The sequence below is a fragment of the Nannobrachium achirus genome (genome assembly GCF_963921795.1).
Source record: "Nannobrachium achirus genome assembly, chromosome: 14".
Classification (NCBI taxonomy): domain Eukaryota; kingdom Metazoa; phylum Chordata; class Actinopteri; order Myctophiformes; family Myctophidae; genus Nannobrachium; species Nannobrachium achirus.
This window is the reverse complement of record NC_137821.1, coordinates 36,193,162-36,205,543: the sequence shown is the minus strand read 5'-3', so window position 1 is coordinate 36,205,543 and position 12,382 is coordinate 36,193,162. Positions and strand designations below refer to the sequence as shown.

The 12,382-nt window shown below is 41.8% G+C and overlaps 1 protein-coding gene across 1 annotated transcript in view; it reads left to right on the top strand.

Annotated features, from left to right (window-relative positions):
- Nucleotides 1-12,382, top strand: part of LOC308298202 (uncharacterized protein) — a 54,569-nt gene that overhangs the window by 27,129 nt on the left and 15,058 nt on the right. The window contains exons 14-22 of the mRNA XM_080741757.1: nucleotides 494-661; nucleotides 1,122-1,244; nucleotides 1,723-1,761; nucleotides 2,163-2,300; nucleotides 2,896-3,019; nucleotides 3,129-3,482; nucleotides 4,736-4,770; nucleotides 10,647-10,811; nucleotides 11,646-11,768. Of these exons, the coding sequence (XP_080597883.1) occupies nucleotides 494-661; nucleotides 1,122-1,244; nucleotides 1,723-1,761; nucleotides 2,163-2,300; nucleotides 2,896-3,019; nucleotides 3,129-3,482; nucleotides 4,736-4,770; nucleotides 10,647-10,811; nucleotides 11,646-11,768 (1,269 nt within the window). The remainder of the gene's footprint in view (nucleotides 1-493; nucleotides 662-1,121; nucleotides 1,245-1,722; nucleotides 1,762-2,162; nucleotides 2,301-2,895; nucleotides 3,020-3,128; nucleotides 3,483-4,735; nucleotides 4,771-10,646; nucleotides 10,812-11,645; nucleotides 11,769-12,382) is intronic.

Below are 12,382 nucleotides of genomic sequence, written 5' to 3'. Positions count from 1 at the left end.
AGATATACAAGGTGCCGCGCTGCGAGCTTGTAGATCTGCTATTTTTGAAAAATCTTGAAAATGTGTGCAAGTCTTTGAATATCTTTGACCCGATCTATGACCCGACTTCTAAATCCTTCCCCTAAATCATGTTGTTCTCAAACTTTTTCATGTCAAGGACCCTCAAAATTACAGGTATTTGGCCACGGACCCCCATCTCAAAATATGTTTTTCCAGGGACCACCCAGAAGCAAATATTTGAGTTACAAATGTTCGCTTTTAAATAGATACATTCAAAGACTTGCAAAGAAAAATCACGATTTTTCAAAAATAGCAGATCTACAAGCTTGCAGCGCCGTGCTGTGAGCTTGTATATCTGATATTTTTCAACAGTTAAAGCAGTCAATAATCCTAGGCCTAAATGGGTTAATGTGAGTAGTCGATCAGCAGAAAACTTAACAGCCTCACCAATTCTATCTCTCTCTCTTTTCCTATTCCCCGTCCCGTACTTCAGATCAGTGCCCTCTTGTTCACGCAGTCCAACAGGAAGTTTGTCATGATTACAAACCTGCCAGAGTGGCCTGCTACACGGTACACAGAACTGGAGCTGGTTAAGCTGTTGATCCACAACGGGTACACGCACACCAAGACCAGCATCTATGTTATCCCCCACCAACGCATGGTACGGACCACCATTTCCTAAGATTTTCTAATTTACAAGGCCTTCAAAAGGTTATTGAGTGCAACAATTATTGTTCAGGTGATGGTGGAAAAACCCCTGACTACGTACGTATGAACAGGGTGCTTAAAACAGGCCTGAATTAGGGCTAGGTGATATGAACAAACCACAATAGTTACATCTATCAATATTGTCATGGTAGCAAGGTACAGTATTGTGGTGATATTATACATTATTGTGTATGTGTGTAATTTGTTTAAAAAACTAAAATATCCAAATAGCTGATCTACAAGTTCGCAAACACATTGTGATTTGACGTGTTGTGAGCTTGTAGATCGGCTATTTTCAGGGGGTGGGTTGGAGACAAGTGTGTCCTCCTTTCTATATTTCCCATGTTTTGCTTTGTCTCCTGGTCCCATCGTTGTGTAATGAACCCAGTATGTGATTTTTTTTCCCCTGGCAGGCGTTTGTGTTCATGCCAAAGTGGGCATCTATAGCAAGCCAGGAATCCTTATTCCGGCCCTCTATCCTGAAGGGGTCAAAACTTAGCTTCAACTTACTGACTGAGGACTTTAACATGGACCCGGTAAGAAGTACACACACTACACACACTCGTCTCGTGTTGCATGCACACGTTCTAATATTTCTACCCCCTCGACTTGTAATTGATTTCAGTTGACTGTATGCATTCCCCAAATCCTTCAACTTAACTTAAACCACTTGAGCTTTAGTGTCACTGTTCTTGGTAAGTCATAATAAGCGAACATTCAGTGAAAATAGGCGCTCTATGTCACGATGTGTTGTGAGCTTATAGATATAGATTGGCTATTTTCAGAGAAGATGTTAATGGTGAGGGGGAAAAAAGGACCGACTAGGTTATAGAGAGCCTATCAACACCTATCTTTGTGAGGACATCTTCTAAAAGACAAATTCTAACAAAGATTAGTGTACACACACAACTTCAACTGCTTAATCATTGCCTACATTCATGTGTTGTTGGTGCCACTTTGAAGATATCTTTAGCAGCCCACTGAAAACTGTCTGCTGCGTCTTGTTTGTTTCAGGTGGGGGCCTACAAATCTCTCATGAAACTTGCAAATGTGGTCAGTCTCACACACACACACACACACACACACACACACACACACACACACACACACACACACACACACACACACACACATGTTGTCATTGTATTTTAAATGTAGTCACTGTTTGTGTCACAGTGTTATTATAGTTACCTAAAACTTAAGTAAAAAACAGCATCACTCAAAAACAAATATAAAATCTTCTAAACTAAACTAATAAATGCTACAGTAAACTATAATAAGCTTAGTATTTCTGTGTCCATGAAAGATTTCCACAAGGGACAATAAAGTCTATCCTGTGCTGTCCTACACGCACATTGACCCATGCACTGATGTACACACAGGCACACACTAGTGCTTTTCTGCCTCACTGGGAAAAACTGTCTCACTTTGACATTTTTACTTTGTGTCCACAGCCGTTGGTTGAGCCTTTGGAGACGCTGTGGAAGAGGTTGCTTTTCGTCGGCAACTTGACCTGTACCACAGAAGCAGCCCAGAAGCTCAAACAGACAATACCTGGGGAAGTCAGCAACCTCCTGCCAGTTCTGGGCAAGGTACTGTACACACACAATACACGTGCACACAAACACGCATCAGGCATGCATCGGGGGGGGGGGGGGGTCGATCACCAAGGCTACACTGGTATATCACATGGGGAGGGGTATACTAGACAACGGAGAGTGAAAATCTGATGCTTTGAATGATTGATCATAAACAAGCGGCAGCAAGTGTGGATTCGAGACTGGATGTGTGATTGTCAAAAGAGTGACGCACGTAAGTGCAAGCCCAGATCAACTAGTCAACTGGAATAGTTGGATAAATCCCGCAGGAGTTAGTTGTAACGTTTCACTTTGGAGGACGAAGCAGAGAACTAATCATTGTACAGGAACACCCTGCCCAACACACAAAACAGTCTGCCTTTTGCTGTTAAAATATAGTTTATTAAATGTTTTATTAACTCAGATTCCACCACGAGCGAGATATAAAAATATAGTATCATATTGTTATTGTGAGCACAATATTGTGTATTGTATGTTGTGAAATTTGCTTGTCAGGACACAATTATGACAGGATACACTTATGTCTGTTTGTGTATGTTTGTGTATAAATGTGCAATTGAATACTTTCCTTTATACATTTTTGTTTCAGCTGTTTGTGGAGTTGAACTCGGCACCAGACGTACATGTACATGCCCGAATAACTCGACTGGTTGACTTCATAAAATCTCTGTTCCCAGGCTGTTATGTCAACAGAATGAAACAATGCAAACCAGGTAAAAAGTCAAGGATTCAGAATATTTGAAATTGTACATTAATTACAGTACATTGCTAAAATGTTACTGGATAAGTTGATGACCAAATGATCTCTTCCTATGGCTACAGTGGCTAAAGCAGCTGCAGGAACTAAAGCGACTACAGCAGCCACAGCGACGGCGTCCACAGCAACGACAGCATCTCCAACAACCAAAGCAGAGTCGGTGACGACGGCAGCTACAACGGCAGCTATAACGCCAGCTACAACAACCACATCGGTTACGGCGCCTAAAACCGCTACAGCGGCTAGCTCAGCTTCAGTGACTGCAGCTGCTACACCTAAAACGTCTACCCAAGCGACCCAAGCGACCACAGCGGCTGTGGTGCCTAAGCTTCCTGCGGGGGTGGAGCCACCGTTTTTGAAGCCGACGACATCGTCTCCGTTCTGTGTCTTAACACAAGCTACAGAGTTTTGGTGGCCAGGTAAAAAATGGATGCATACAAAAAGGGGTTGTTCTCACTAAAGCTGTCAGAACGAATACTTAAATTACTATTCGCTAAATGACAAATATGTTGTGAATCACGGGCGCTTATTTCCAGAGCAGGCATTGATGGGCGGTCACGTGATATCAACACTAGTCTAGCCTACTGTTTGAGTGCAAGTGCTGTGCATTGTGAGCACAGCAACACTCATTGGCAGCGGCACGTTCTACTTCTCGCGTTGTAAACATGGCAGAACAAACACAAGAAAGAAGCAACGTGGAGATCACCTCTCAGCATATTTTTTGATATGTGGAAAGGTGCATCGCGACGCTTGTGAGCTTGTAGATCGTTTATTTTCAAATGGCCTATGCAATGTATTGTGAGCTTGTAGTCTACTCTAGCTCTAGCTCTGTTCCATAGCGTTAGAGGGGAACTCCTTTTGAAAATGTACAATCTACAATGTAGATGTCTATTATCAAATGGCCAAAATGTACCGGTATATTAGGCTAAGAGGTTACTGTATTTTTGGTAATAATAATCAAAAGCTACAAAGTAACTAGTAACTAAAGTTTTCAAATAAATGTAGTGGAGTAAAGGTAGCCTACAATATTTGGAGATGTAGTGGAGTAGAAGTAAAGTACAAATATATAAAACCTGTACTTAAGTACTTAGTTACTTTATACCACTATTGAATAGGGCGCTCCCTGGTGGACAGAACATACATATTTGACTGCATAGACCAGTGGTTCCCAAACCTTTTTGGCTCAGGGAACCCCTATAAATATTTTCTTCATCCGAGGCACCCCTACATTATATTCATAATTTTCACTCCCAGCACCTTATATTTATAGCATATTTTAGCGACTATGTTGTGAGGAAAACGTTGAGATAATGGCCGTTTTGGTTAGAATTGACTGAAAATAACTTTGTACTTCAAGTTTAAAATGATACTAAATATATTTTTAAGCGTCCAAATAAATTCCAAATGATCTCACACTGGACTGCCATCACAGCACCCCAGGGTGCCCCATCAAACACTTTGAAAACCCCTGACATAGACTACATAATATGCTAAAAATGAATCATTTAGATATTTGACTATTTTCGATAGATAGATATAATAAATTAATGAAAATTCGAATGGTATTCTAGGGGGAAACTGACAGCCCTAGTTCTCACTTGTTGGGATTGATGAATGATGACCATTTGTTGGGATTGATGGTTGTCCATTTTTGTCCATTTTCTTCTTCCAGAGTATATTACAGTCGATGGACTTAGTAATGAAGAGGTAAGTTAAGACTCTTTTTTCTCTTTATATTTAACAATCGTGTGTGTGTGTGTGTGTGTGTGTGTGTGTGTGTGTGTGTGTGTGTGTGTGTGTGTGTGTGTGTGTGTGTGTGTGTGTGTGTGTGTGTGTGTGTGTGTGTGTGTGTGTGTGTGTGTGTGTGTGTGTGTGTGTGTGTGTGTGTGTGTGTGGGGTCTAGAGGATCAAAGTTGGTGAATTATCCTTATACTGAAAGACTCTCGTACAAGACTACACACTCTCAGTATTCAAGAATTGTTTTCGTCTTGCCCTGTATATAAAGGTACTTGTAATCTGCACTCTGACATCTGGAGAATGAAATCCCAAAACGACATATCATGTAGGAATGGTATTTATTTCAAAGAAAGGCTATTAAGAAATGGGTAAAACGGACCAATAACTCATGCTCCATCGAAATCCCAAAACGACATATCTTGTATGAATGGTATTTATTTCAAAGAAAGGCTATTACAAAATGGATAAAACGGACCAATAACTTGCTCCATCGCCTCTAGGGAAGGCAGTGTGCTTTGCCCTAGGCTTACTACCGGTAAACGGTTCACCTGGAAGCTGTTAACTTCAACCATATACATTTAGTTGACTGTGTTCCCCTTGCCAGAGACTTTCAATGATGGCTCTTCAATTGATTTCTCCCACTCAGTAACACCTTTTTCACCATCTACAGTGTACGGATGTTGTTGACTTAAATACCACCTCTTCGTACCCCAGGGAGACCAGCAATAAACAGGTTGTGGGTGAAGCTCTGGTTCACTGTTGTTAATGTTGTGCCAGGAAAAGACCTGGCGCGGCAGGGATTGATTGACATTTTGAATCTCAGTTTGCAAAAAGTATTTATACAATAATGCTAAAGGGATAACCCAACACGCACTGAGGGCTTCTTTGCATTGTGGTCCTCAAGAAATATAAACTTGGACTTACAATACTATACAAGAAATGATCAATACTAGGAGCAGTAAAAGTACAGAAAAGCTGCGGTGACATTTCTCTTGGCAAGCTGGAAGGTCCAGTTGCAAATTGCAGACAGGTGCTCTTTTACAGTATGGTGGTTTTGAAGGCGGGTAGGGAGTTGCACTTTTTGATGGCTGGTGGTAGGCATTTTGGTGAAATAATAGTAGAATGAATACGTCCCTGTGTTGTGCCGAATCTGGGGGAATGAGATCAGTGGAGCTCCCCCTGGTGTTGTTACCGTTGGCGTTACTCACTTTTGTGAAATAGGTACATGGACAATAAGGTACATGGTATAAGACCGGGCGTTACCGCTGCAGGCATAACATTGTTCATTTGAGTCTGTGTGTCAATGCGGTCTAATTTAGAATGGTAGTTCGAACACACATTTTGTCTGATGGACCCCATGCTTGCACGGTCTGCCTACAGCATAGTGTTGGGAACTTAGTACAAGTGTTTTCTTTTCCATGTCCTCCCTGGCTGGCAGTTATGGTCAAGGCTTTGTGCAAGGCTTTGTGAAAGCCTTTAGCGATGATGTTCACTTCATCGATGGGGAATGCAATCCATTAGAAACCGCAGGCTTTCTATTCCTGGAAAATTCCTGGAAGTCATTGTCTCGCCTTAATAACAAATCTTGCTTGAAATCATGTTTGGTTACTGGTAGGCAGGTTTCTGAAGGGTCCACAGCCCTCCTTTTAGACACAGAGTAGATTTTCTTTTATTTCTTTACCATTTTTATCATGAGAATATGTGAGGATCGATTATATGAAGACAGGTTTAAAATGTTTGAAGTCGTCCTTAAATGTTATTTGGACTGGTGTGTGTTCAACTGCTGAACCCTGGCTTAGGGGAGGACAATTGAGGTTGAAAAGCTGTTTATGTGCAGCGATGAGAAGTAAACTAGCTATCTGTGTTCCTTTCCAGAATCGTCTAACTGCTGTGGTCGCAGAGTCGTCCATTGCATCGACTCCTGAACCACAGGCGGTCCTTGTTAACCCAGAGGATCGGTTGATTCTTCCTGACCAAGGGGACGGATCCTGTGAGGACAGTATTTTAGCTAATGAACTAATCGAGACCTTAGAACGTAAAGAATCTAGACAGGATAACCTATGCATGGAACCTATGGACACACATGCTGGTCCCAGCCAAATTGTAACCATGCCAGGGGCTGTTGTTGAGGAGGACTCTGAAAAGAAAGATCCTACACTAGTGGCTCTTTTCACCCCAGATGGGGAGCTCCTTACTGAAGAACAACTCAGAGAGGGTCCTCGAATGTGGCTGAAGGTTGCCTGGGGGAGATTTGGAAAATTCCCGAGCGGGTCCATAATGCAGAATCCAGCTTGGGGGAAGCTGGCTAAATGGATTGCCAATTCCACTGTTTGGGCCGAACATTCATATGAGCCTCGGAGACGAGAGGATGGTAAATGGGATGTACCCTGCGGTACAAGACCAATTAGCGCCACCATTTTTGACCACCCACTGGGTCCATGGTGTCTGTTAATGGCAAGGTCGGTAGGCCGGGGAACTCGGGCTCAGATGTTTTGCATTATGGCTATACCCCCGCGTCCCGACCAATGGTCCGGGCCTAGGCTTAATGGGATCACACATCTGGGTGATGGTGGGAGGTTTGTCTGTCATGATCATGTTGAGCCTGAGCAAGAGACGAGAGAGGGTGTTGAGGTAGCGACCAGTCAGGGTTTTGGAGCCTCCCGTCTCATCTCTCGTGCCCTTAGAAAGATGGAGAAAAAGAAAACATTCCCCGGGAAATATAAACATAAAAAAAGAAACAAAAAGAATGAGAAAAAGAATAACCCATTCCCCGGGAAATATAAACATAAAAAAAGAAACAAAAAGAATGAGAAAAAGAATAACCGGAAGATTGCCAATGAGCACGAACGAAACATGGCTGAGCAAGAGATGAGAACGCGTATTGAGGTAGCGACCAGTCAAGCAGTGTTGGCAGAGTTCACTTTCAAAACAAACTAGTTCAAGAAATGAACTACCGGTAGTTAATTTCATGTTCATAATTCTACATTTTGTTCATGGTTCCCCAAAATGAACCAACTTAGTTCTTTTTAGTTCTTTTTTTTTTAAACCATACTTTTGGCTATTCAAATGTATTTTTTTAGACGTTGCTGCAAGCTATTTGTCAAAATTATTGACAAGGCCCATACCACATTTGATTTTTGTTTTAATTGGAGCATAATTAAAAAAAGGAAACAAAAAGAATAGGGGAAACAAAAAGAATGGGAAAGTGGGCCATTAAGCGCAAAAACATGGAGTAAATTAAGCGTGAAAACTTGGAGCGAGCAATAGAAAGCAATAGCCCCACTGCCCCGAATACCATGAGATTTTCACTGTTTTGCATGCAGCTACAGATCGCCAATTCACTTCTATGCTTAATGACCCTTGTACTCGTCAGCAAAAGCTTTACTACTGTTGTGTTAAACATCCACTCCATCCTCTTGTATCCTAAGGCAGGATGTGCACTTTGTCATGTGACACTTTGAGTAACCCTTTGAAGAAGAGTATAAATATTGTATTCTGCAGGAGGGTTTTTGTGGTATGAGACGTGTGAATGTGAGGTATAAACTGCTCCTCCCACATTGTTCGGGAAGGGACGCATAACGTGCCAATAAGTGGGATATCTTCCACTGTTTGTGTATCTGGTCGTGCATTATGGTTGATGGGAAGCAAGATGCATTTTAACTAGAAAGTCTGGCAATGTCGGTCCTTGATCACATAAATCATATCGGAGCAATTTGTTTCGGTGAATTTAAGTAGAGAATTCTAGGTATGCCTGACGCTGCTAAATAACCATCATTGTATTTGTTTATGGCCTTATGTAGTAGGACTTGGATGGAGGTGAACCCATCTTTGTGTGTTTGTACCTTTCTATTTGAAGATTGCAAAATACAGTATTTACTTATTCTGTATTAGCTTTTAATAATAAATAAACATTCCTTTGAGAGTCGTATGGGGATTTCGTTCTTCAAAGGATCTGAATTAAATTCATCATCAGCTACTAATGGTAAGTTTAAACAAAGGATGAGACTATTACTAAATGAGGGATTTTAGTGATTTTAATCTTAATGCTTAGACTTTATTGCAAATCTCTGCCTGCGTATATACATGTACAGTATGTGCCAGTGTGTCACCAGCGTATCTCCAGAACCGCCTGATTGATGGACCCCAAACTGCATATCTTTGAGGATCTGAGGGAGTGATGATGTGCCTGGACTGCTGACGTACAGTAGCAGTTCAGGCACCTACTTTAGGCTTAAAGCCCCGATACAGAGGCCTTTGCTGCATGTCACTCCCCTTCTCTCTCCCCATTTCCTGTCGGCCTACTGTCCTGTAAAGGCATAAAAGCCCCCAAAACTGATGTCATAGACTGGCCTTGGCTCCATATTTGGTCTTGCGTTACATGGAATGCTGTATGGGAATAAAATACCGACTAGCCCTAAACATGCGTTTAGGGCGAGGTCGCGCCAATTCTTGGCCATCTGGCCAGTGATGTGTATCGGAACAGTTACCCATACTGTAAATGGAGAACCCTGGTACCCATACATGGAGATCCATGTACTGTACATAGTACATCCCTTTTATGCCCATACATGGAGATCCCTGTCTGAACCAGCCACACAGATATGGGATATCTTGATTATCTTCCTCCATATATGGGCATTCCCATATGAAGTCCTGTTAGATATGGGCTTAATATTGATGACAAAGTATGACAGTGTTGGCACCAAAATGTACAAATGTTTAAAAATAGCAGATCTACAAGCTCACAACGCGTCCCAATGTGTTGTGAGCTTGTAGATCGGCTTGTAGATTGGCTATTAGCCACAGTATTAAATAGCCACAGTATAAAAAGCCACAGTATAAAATAGCGCTAAAGTGGTTTATGTAGGTTTTAAAATATCTGCAAAGTAACTAGTAACTAAAGTTTTAAAATAATTGTAGCGGAGTAAAAGTACAATATTTGGATCCGAGATGTAGTGGAGTAGAAGTAAAAGTATTGGAAATTGGAAATACTCAAGTGAAGTACAAATAACTCAAAAGTGTAAGTACAGTACTTGCGACCTACGTTCGCATTAAGATGTAAAGTCTTTGATGATCAAACATGGTTAGGATATTTCGTTTGTTTAGAGAATTCTGGCAAGCCCGCCTGTTTTCGACTAAACACGCATTATTGCTACTTGGCATACATTTGCCTATATTACGTAGTGGAGAAATGACACCTTTCAGTCTGTTTTATCACATTGTACTGACTTAATTCTTCAAAGGGAATTACTGGTAAGTTTAAATGAAGTGTGAGAGTATTACACTGGGTGATTTTGTGAATTCTTGAAACTGAGGGTTTAGTCTTGAGCTAATACCAAATGGGTTAAGTCAAGCTATCTCAGAGAACAGAATGGGGGAAAAAGGAACAAATCCTACTATGAAGTAGAACAAGTTGGTCGGATCAGTGGATCTCCCAACATTTTTGATACACCCGCAAATCCCCATATATGGACTACCCTTATGGGTTATGGCATCAACAAGATGCCATAAGACTGCCATAGACTGGCCTGGAGTTAAATTCCCAAGACAGATGCACAAGGCTTAGATTTTAAACCGTCAAGGTCTGCAAAATCGAGGCATGAAGCAGTAGTGGACTAGTGGCAGGTTGAGGTTTTCTCAATTGTATTTTTTAGCGGTGCATGCCGCTACAACATTAGACAGTGTGTGTCTGCCTATATCAGTTTATGTCTGCCGTGTGTGCCTATTAATCTATTTGTCAGCAGGAGGTGCGTGTCTGAGTACGGCAACACCATCTGCAGCCACCGAGCGGGTGTGTTGGGCAGATTGCACTGTTCATTCACCCTGGGTGTGATTTTATTTGGTAGGTGGAGAGGCATGTGCAGGACTTTGGAGCTGCGTTGATGATCACCGGCCTGCCTGAAGAGGGTTACAACCATTGGGACATCCAGAGATTAGTCAAAAACTGTGGCATCCTAGACCACCTATATAGCTGTAGTTACCTGGTTGTCGTCCTGCCTTTGCAAAGAAGGGTAAGAGAAGCAAACCCATGAAGAAATTGACATGTATATACAGAAATATTTATTAACCCATTTAGGCCTGAACACATGACGCAATATTTTATGCTTTAAATATTCAAAAATAGCAGATATACAAGCTCACAGCGCGACACCGAGTGCCGCGCTGCGAGCTTGTAGATCTGCTATTTTTGAAAAATCGTGAAAATTAGAATTTTGTCCCGATTCTATAAGTGTCTTTTGAATCCTAAGATTTTTGGAGAAAAAAAACAATGTTTCTATGTCAGCAATCTGGCCAGCCATCGTCAAAGAAAAGGTCCTTTTCACTTAACTGGAGCTCAGTTAGTCTCTTCTTGAGAGACTACTATGTCAGTGGTGCTCAAACCTTTTCATGTGAAGGACCCCCAAAACGATATTTATTTGGCCACGGACCCCCATTTCAAAATATTTAGTTCCAGGGACCACCCAGAAGCGAAATGTTTGTTACAAACGTTCGCTTTGAAAATACATATATTCAAAAATTTGCACCCATTTTCACGAATCTTTCAAAAATAGCAGATCTACAAGCTCGCAGCGCGGCACTCGGTGCCGCGCTGTGAGCTTGTATATCTGCTGTTTTTCACTGGTTAAAGCATTCAATCATTTCTAGGCCTAAATGGGTTAATTCAAACCTTAATTTATTCTCAAAGGAACATTGAGGTTACCCCAATTTAGTCGTAGAGATACAGTATAATTTTAAATATAATATAATTCACTCAATAATAAAGGCAGTGTTCCAGCTGAAAAGGAAAAGGTTGTAACTTATTCCCTGGATGCCACTCACTGTTTTCTGTCCTTGCTTCCATCCAGGCCTTTCTGCATTTTCCAGACACGGCATCGTGCTGTGCTTTTCTCAAGACACGAGTACGTCTGAAAGGCATCTGTAAACTCCATTTCCATATTGTGCGCAACCTAGACTTGGGTTCGAGTGAGGTACGCACACACAGACACACAGACACAGACACACACACACACACACACACACACACACACACACACACACACACACACACACAGAATCATCACACATCCCTAGGTGAGGGGAGTCATTAAAGAACTGAGAGCGTGATATCTGACACCAGGGCTGATAATCGAATAAATTCGAAAGATATAATAATAAAAATAATTGAAATCCCTCCACAAAAAAACGAATTAAGAACCATTAGAATAGTGAAAATAGCTGACAACACTGCAAGCATCGCGTTGAGTTTGTAGATGGGTTTAAGTTCAGATGTTTTTGGACGTTTTGGGTCTTGGGACCAAACTTGTCCTCTTGTGTCGCGCGCTGAAAAGCTTTGGGAACCCCTGCCCTAGGACGAAATGATGTTGGCCAACCAATCGGGGCAAGCCGCGGATCGCTCGGGTGTCACCATGAGTGACCTCACTGCATAAGGAGCTAAACAGGTCAAATATGACTGCTTCGATTGCGGCATTGATCAAATTCGATTTTCTCCTTTTCTTTTTGAATAATTAAGGCTGTTGGGCGTGTGGGAAAACAACTGATCATCTACTACGATGATGGTGGTCCCCAGATCACCGTGAAGTGA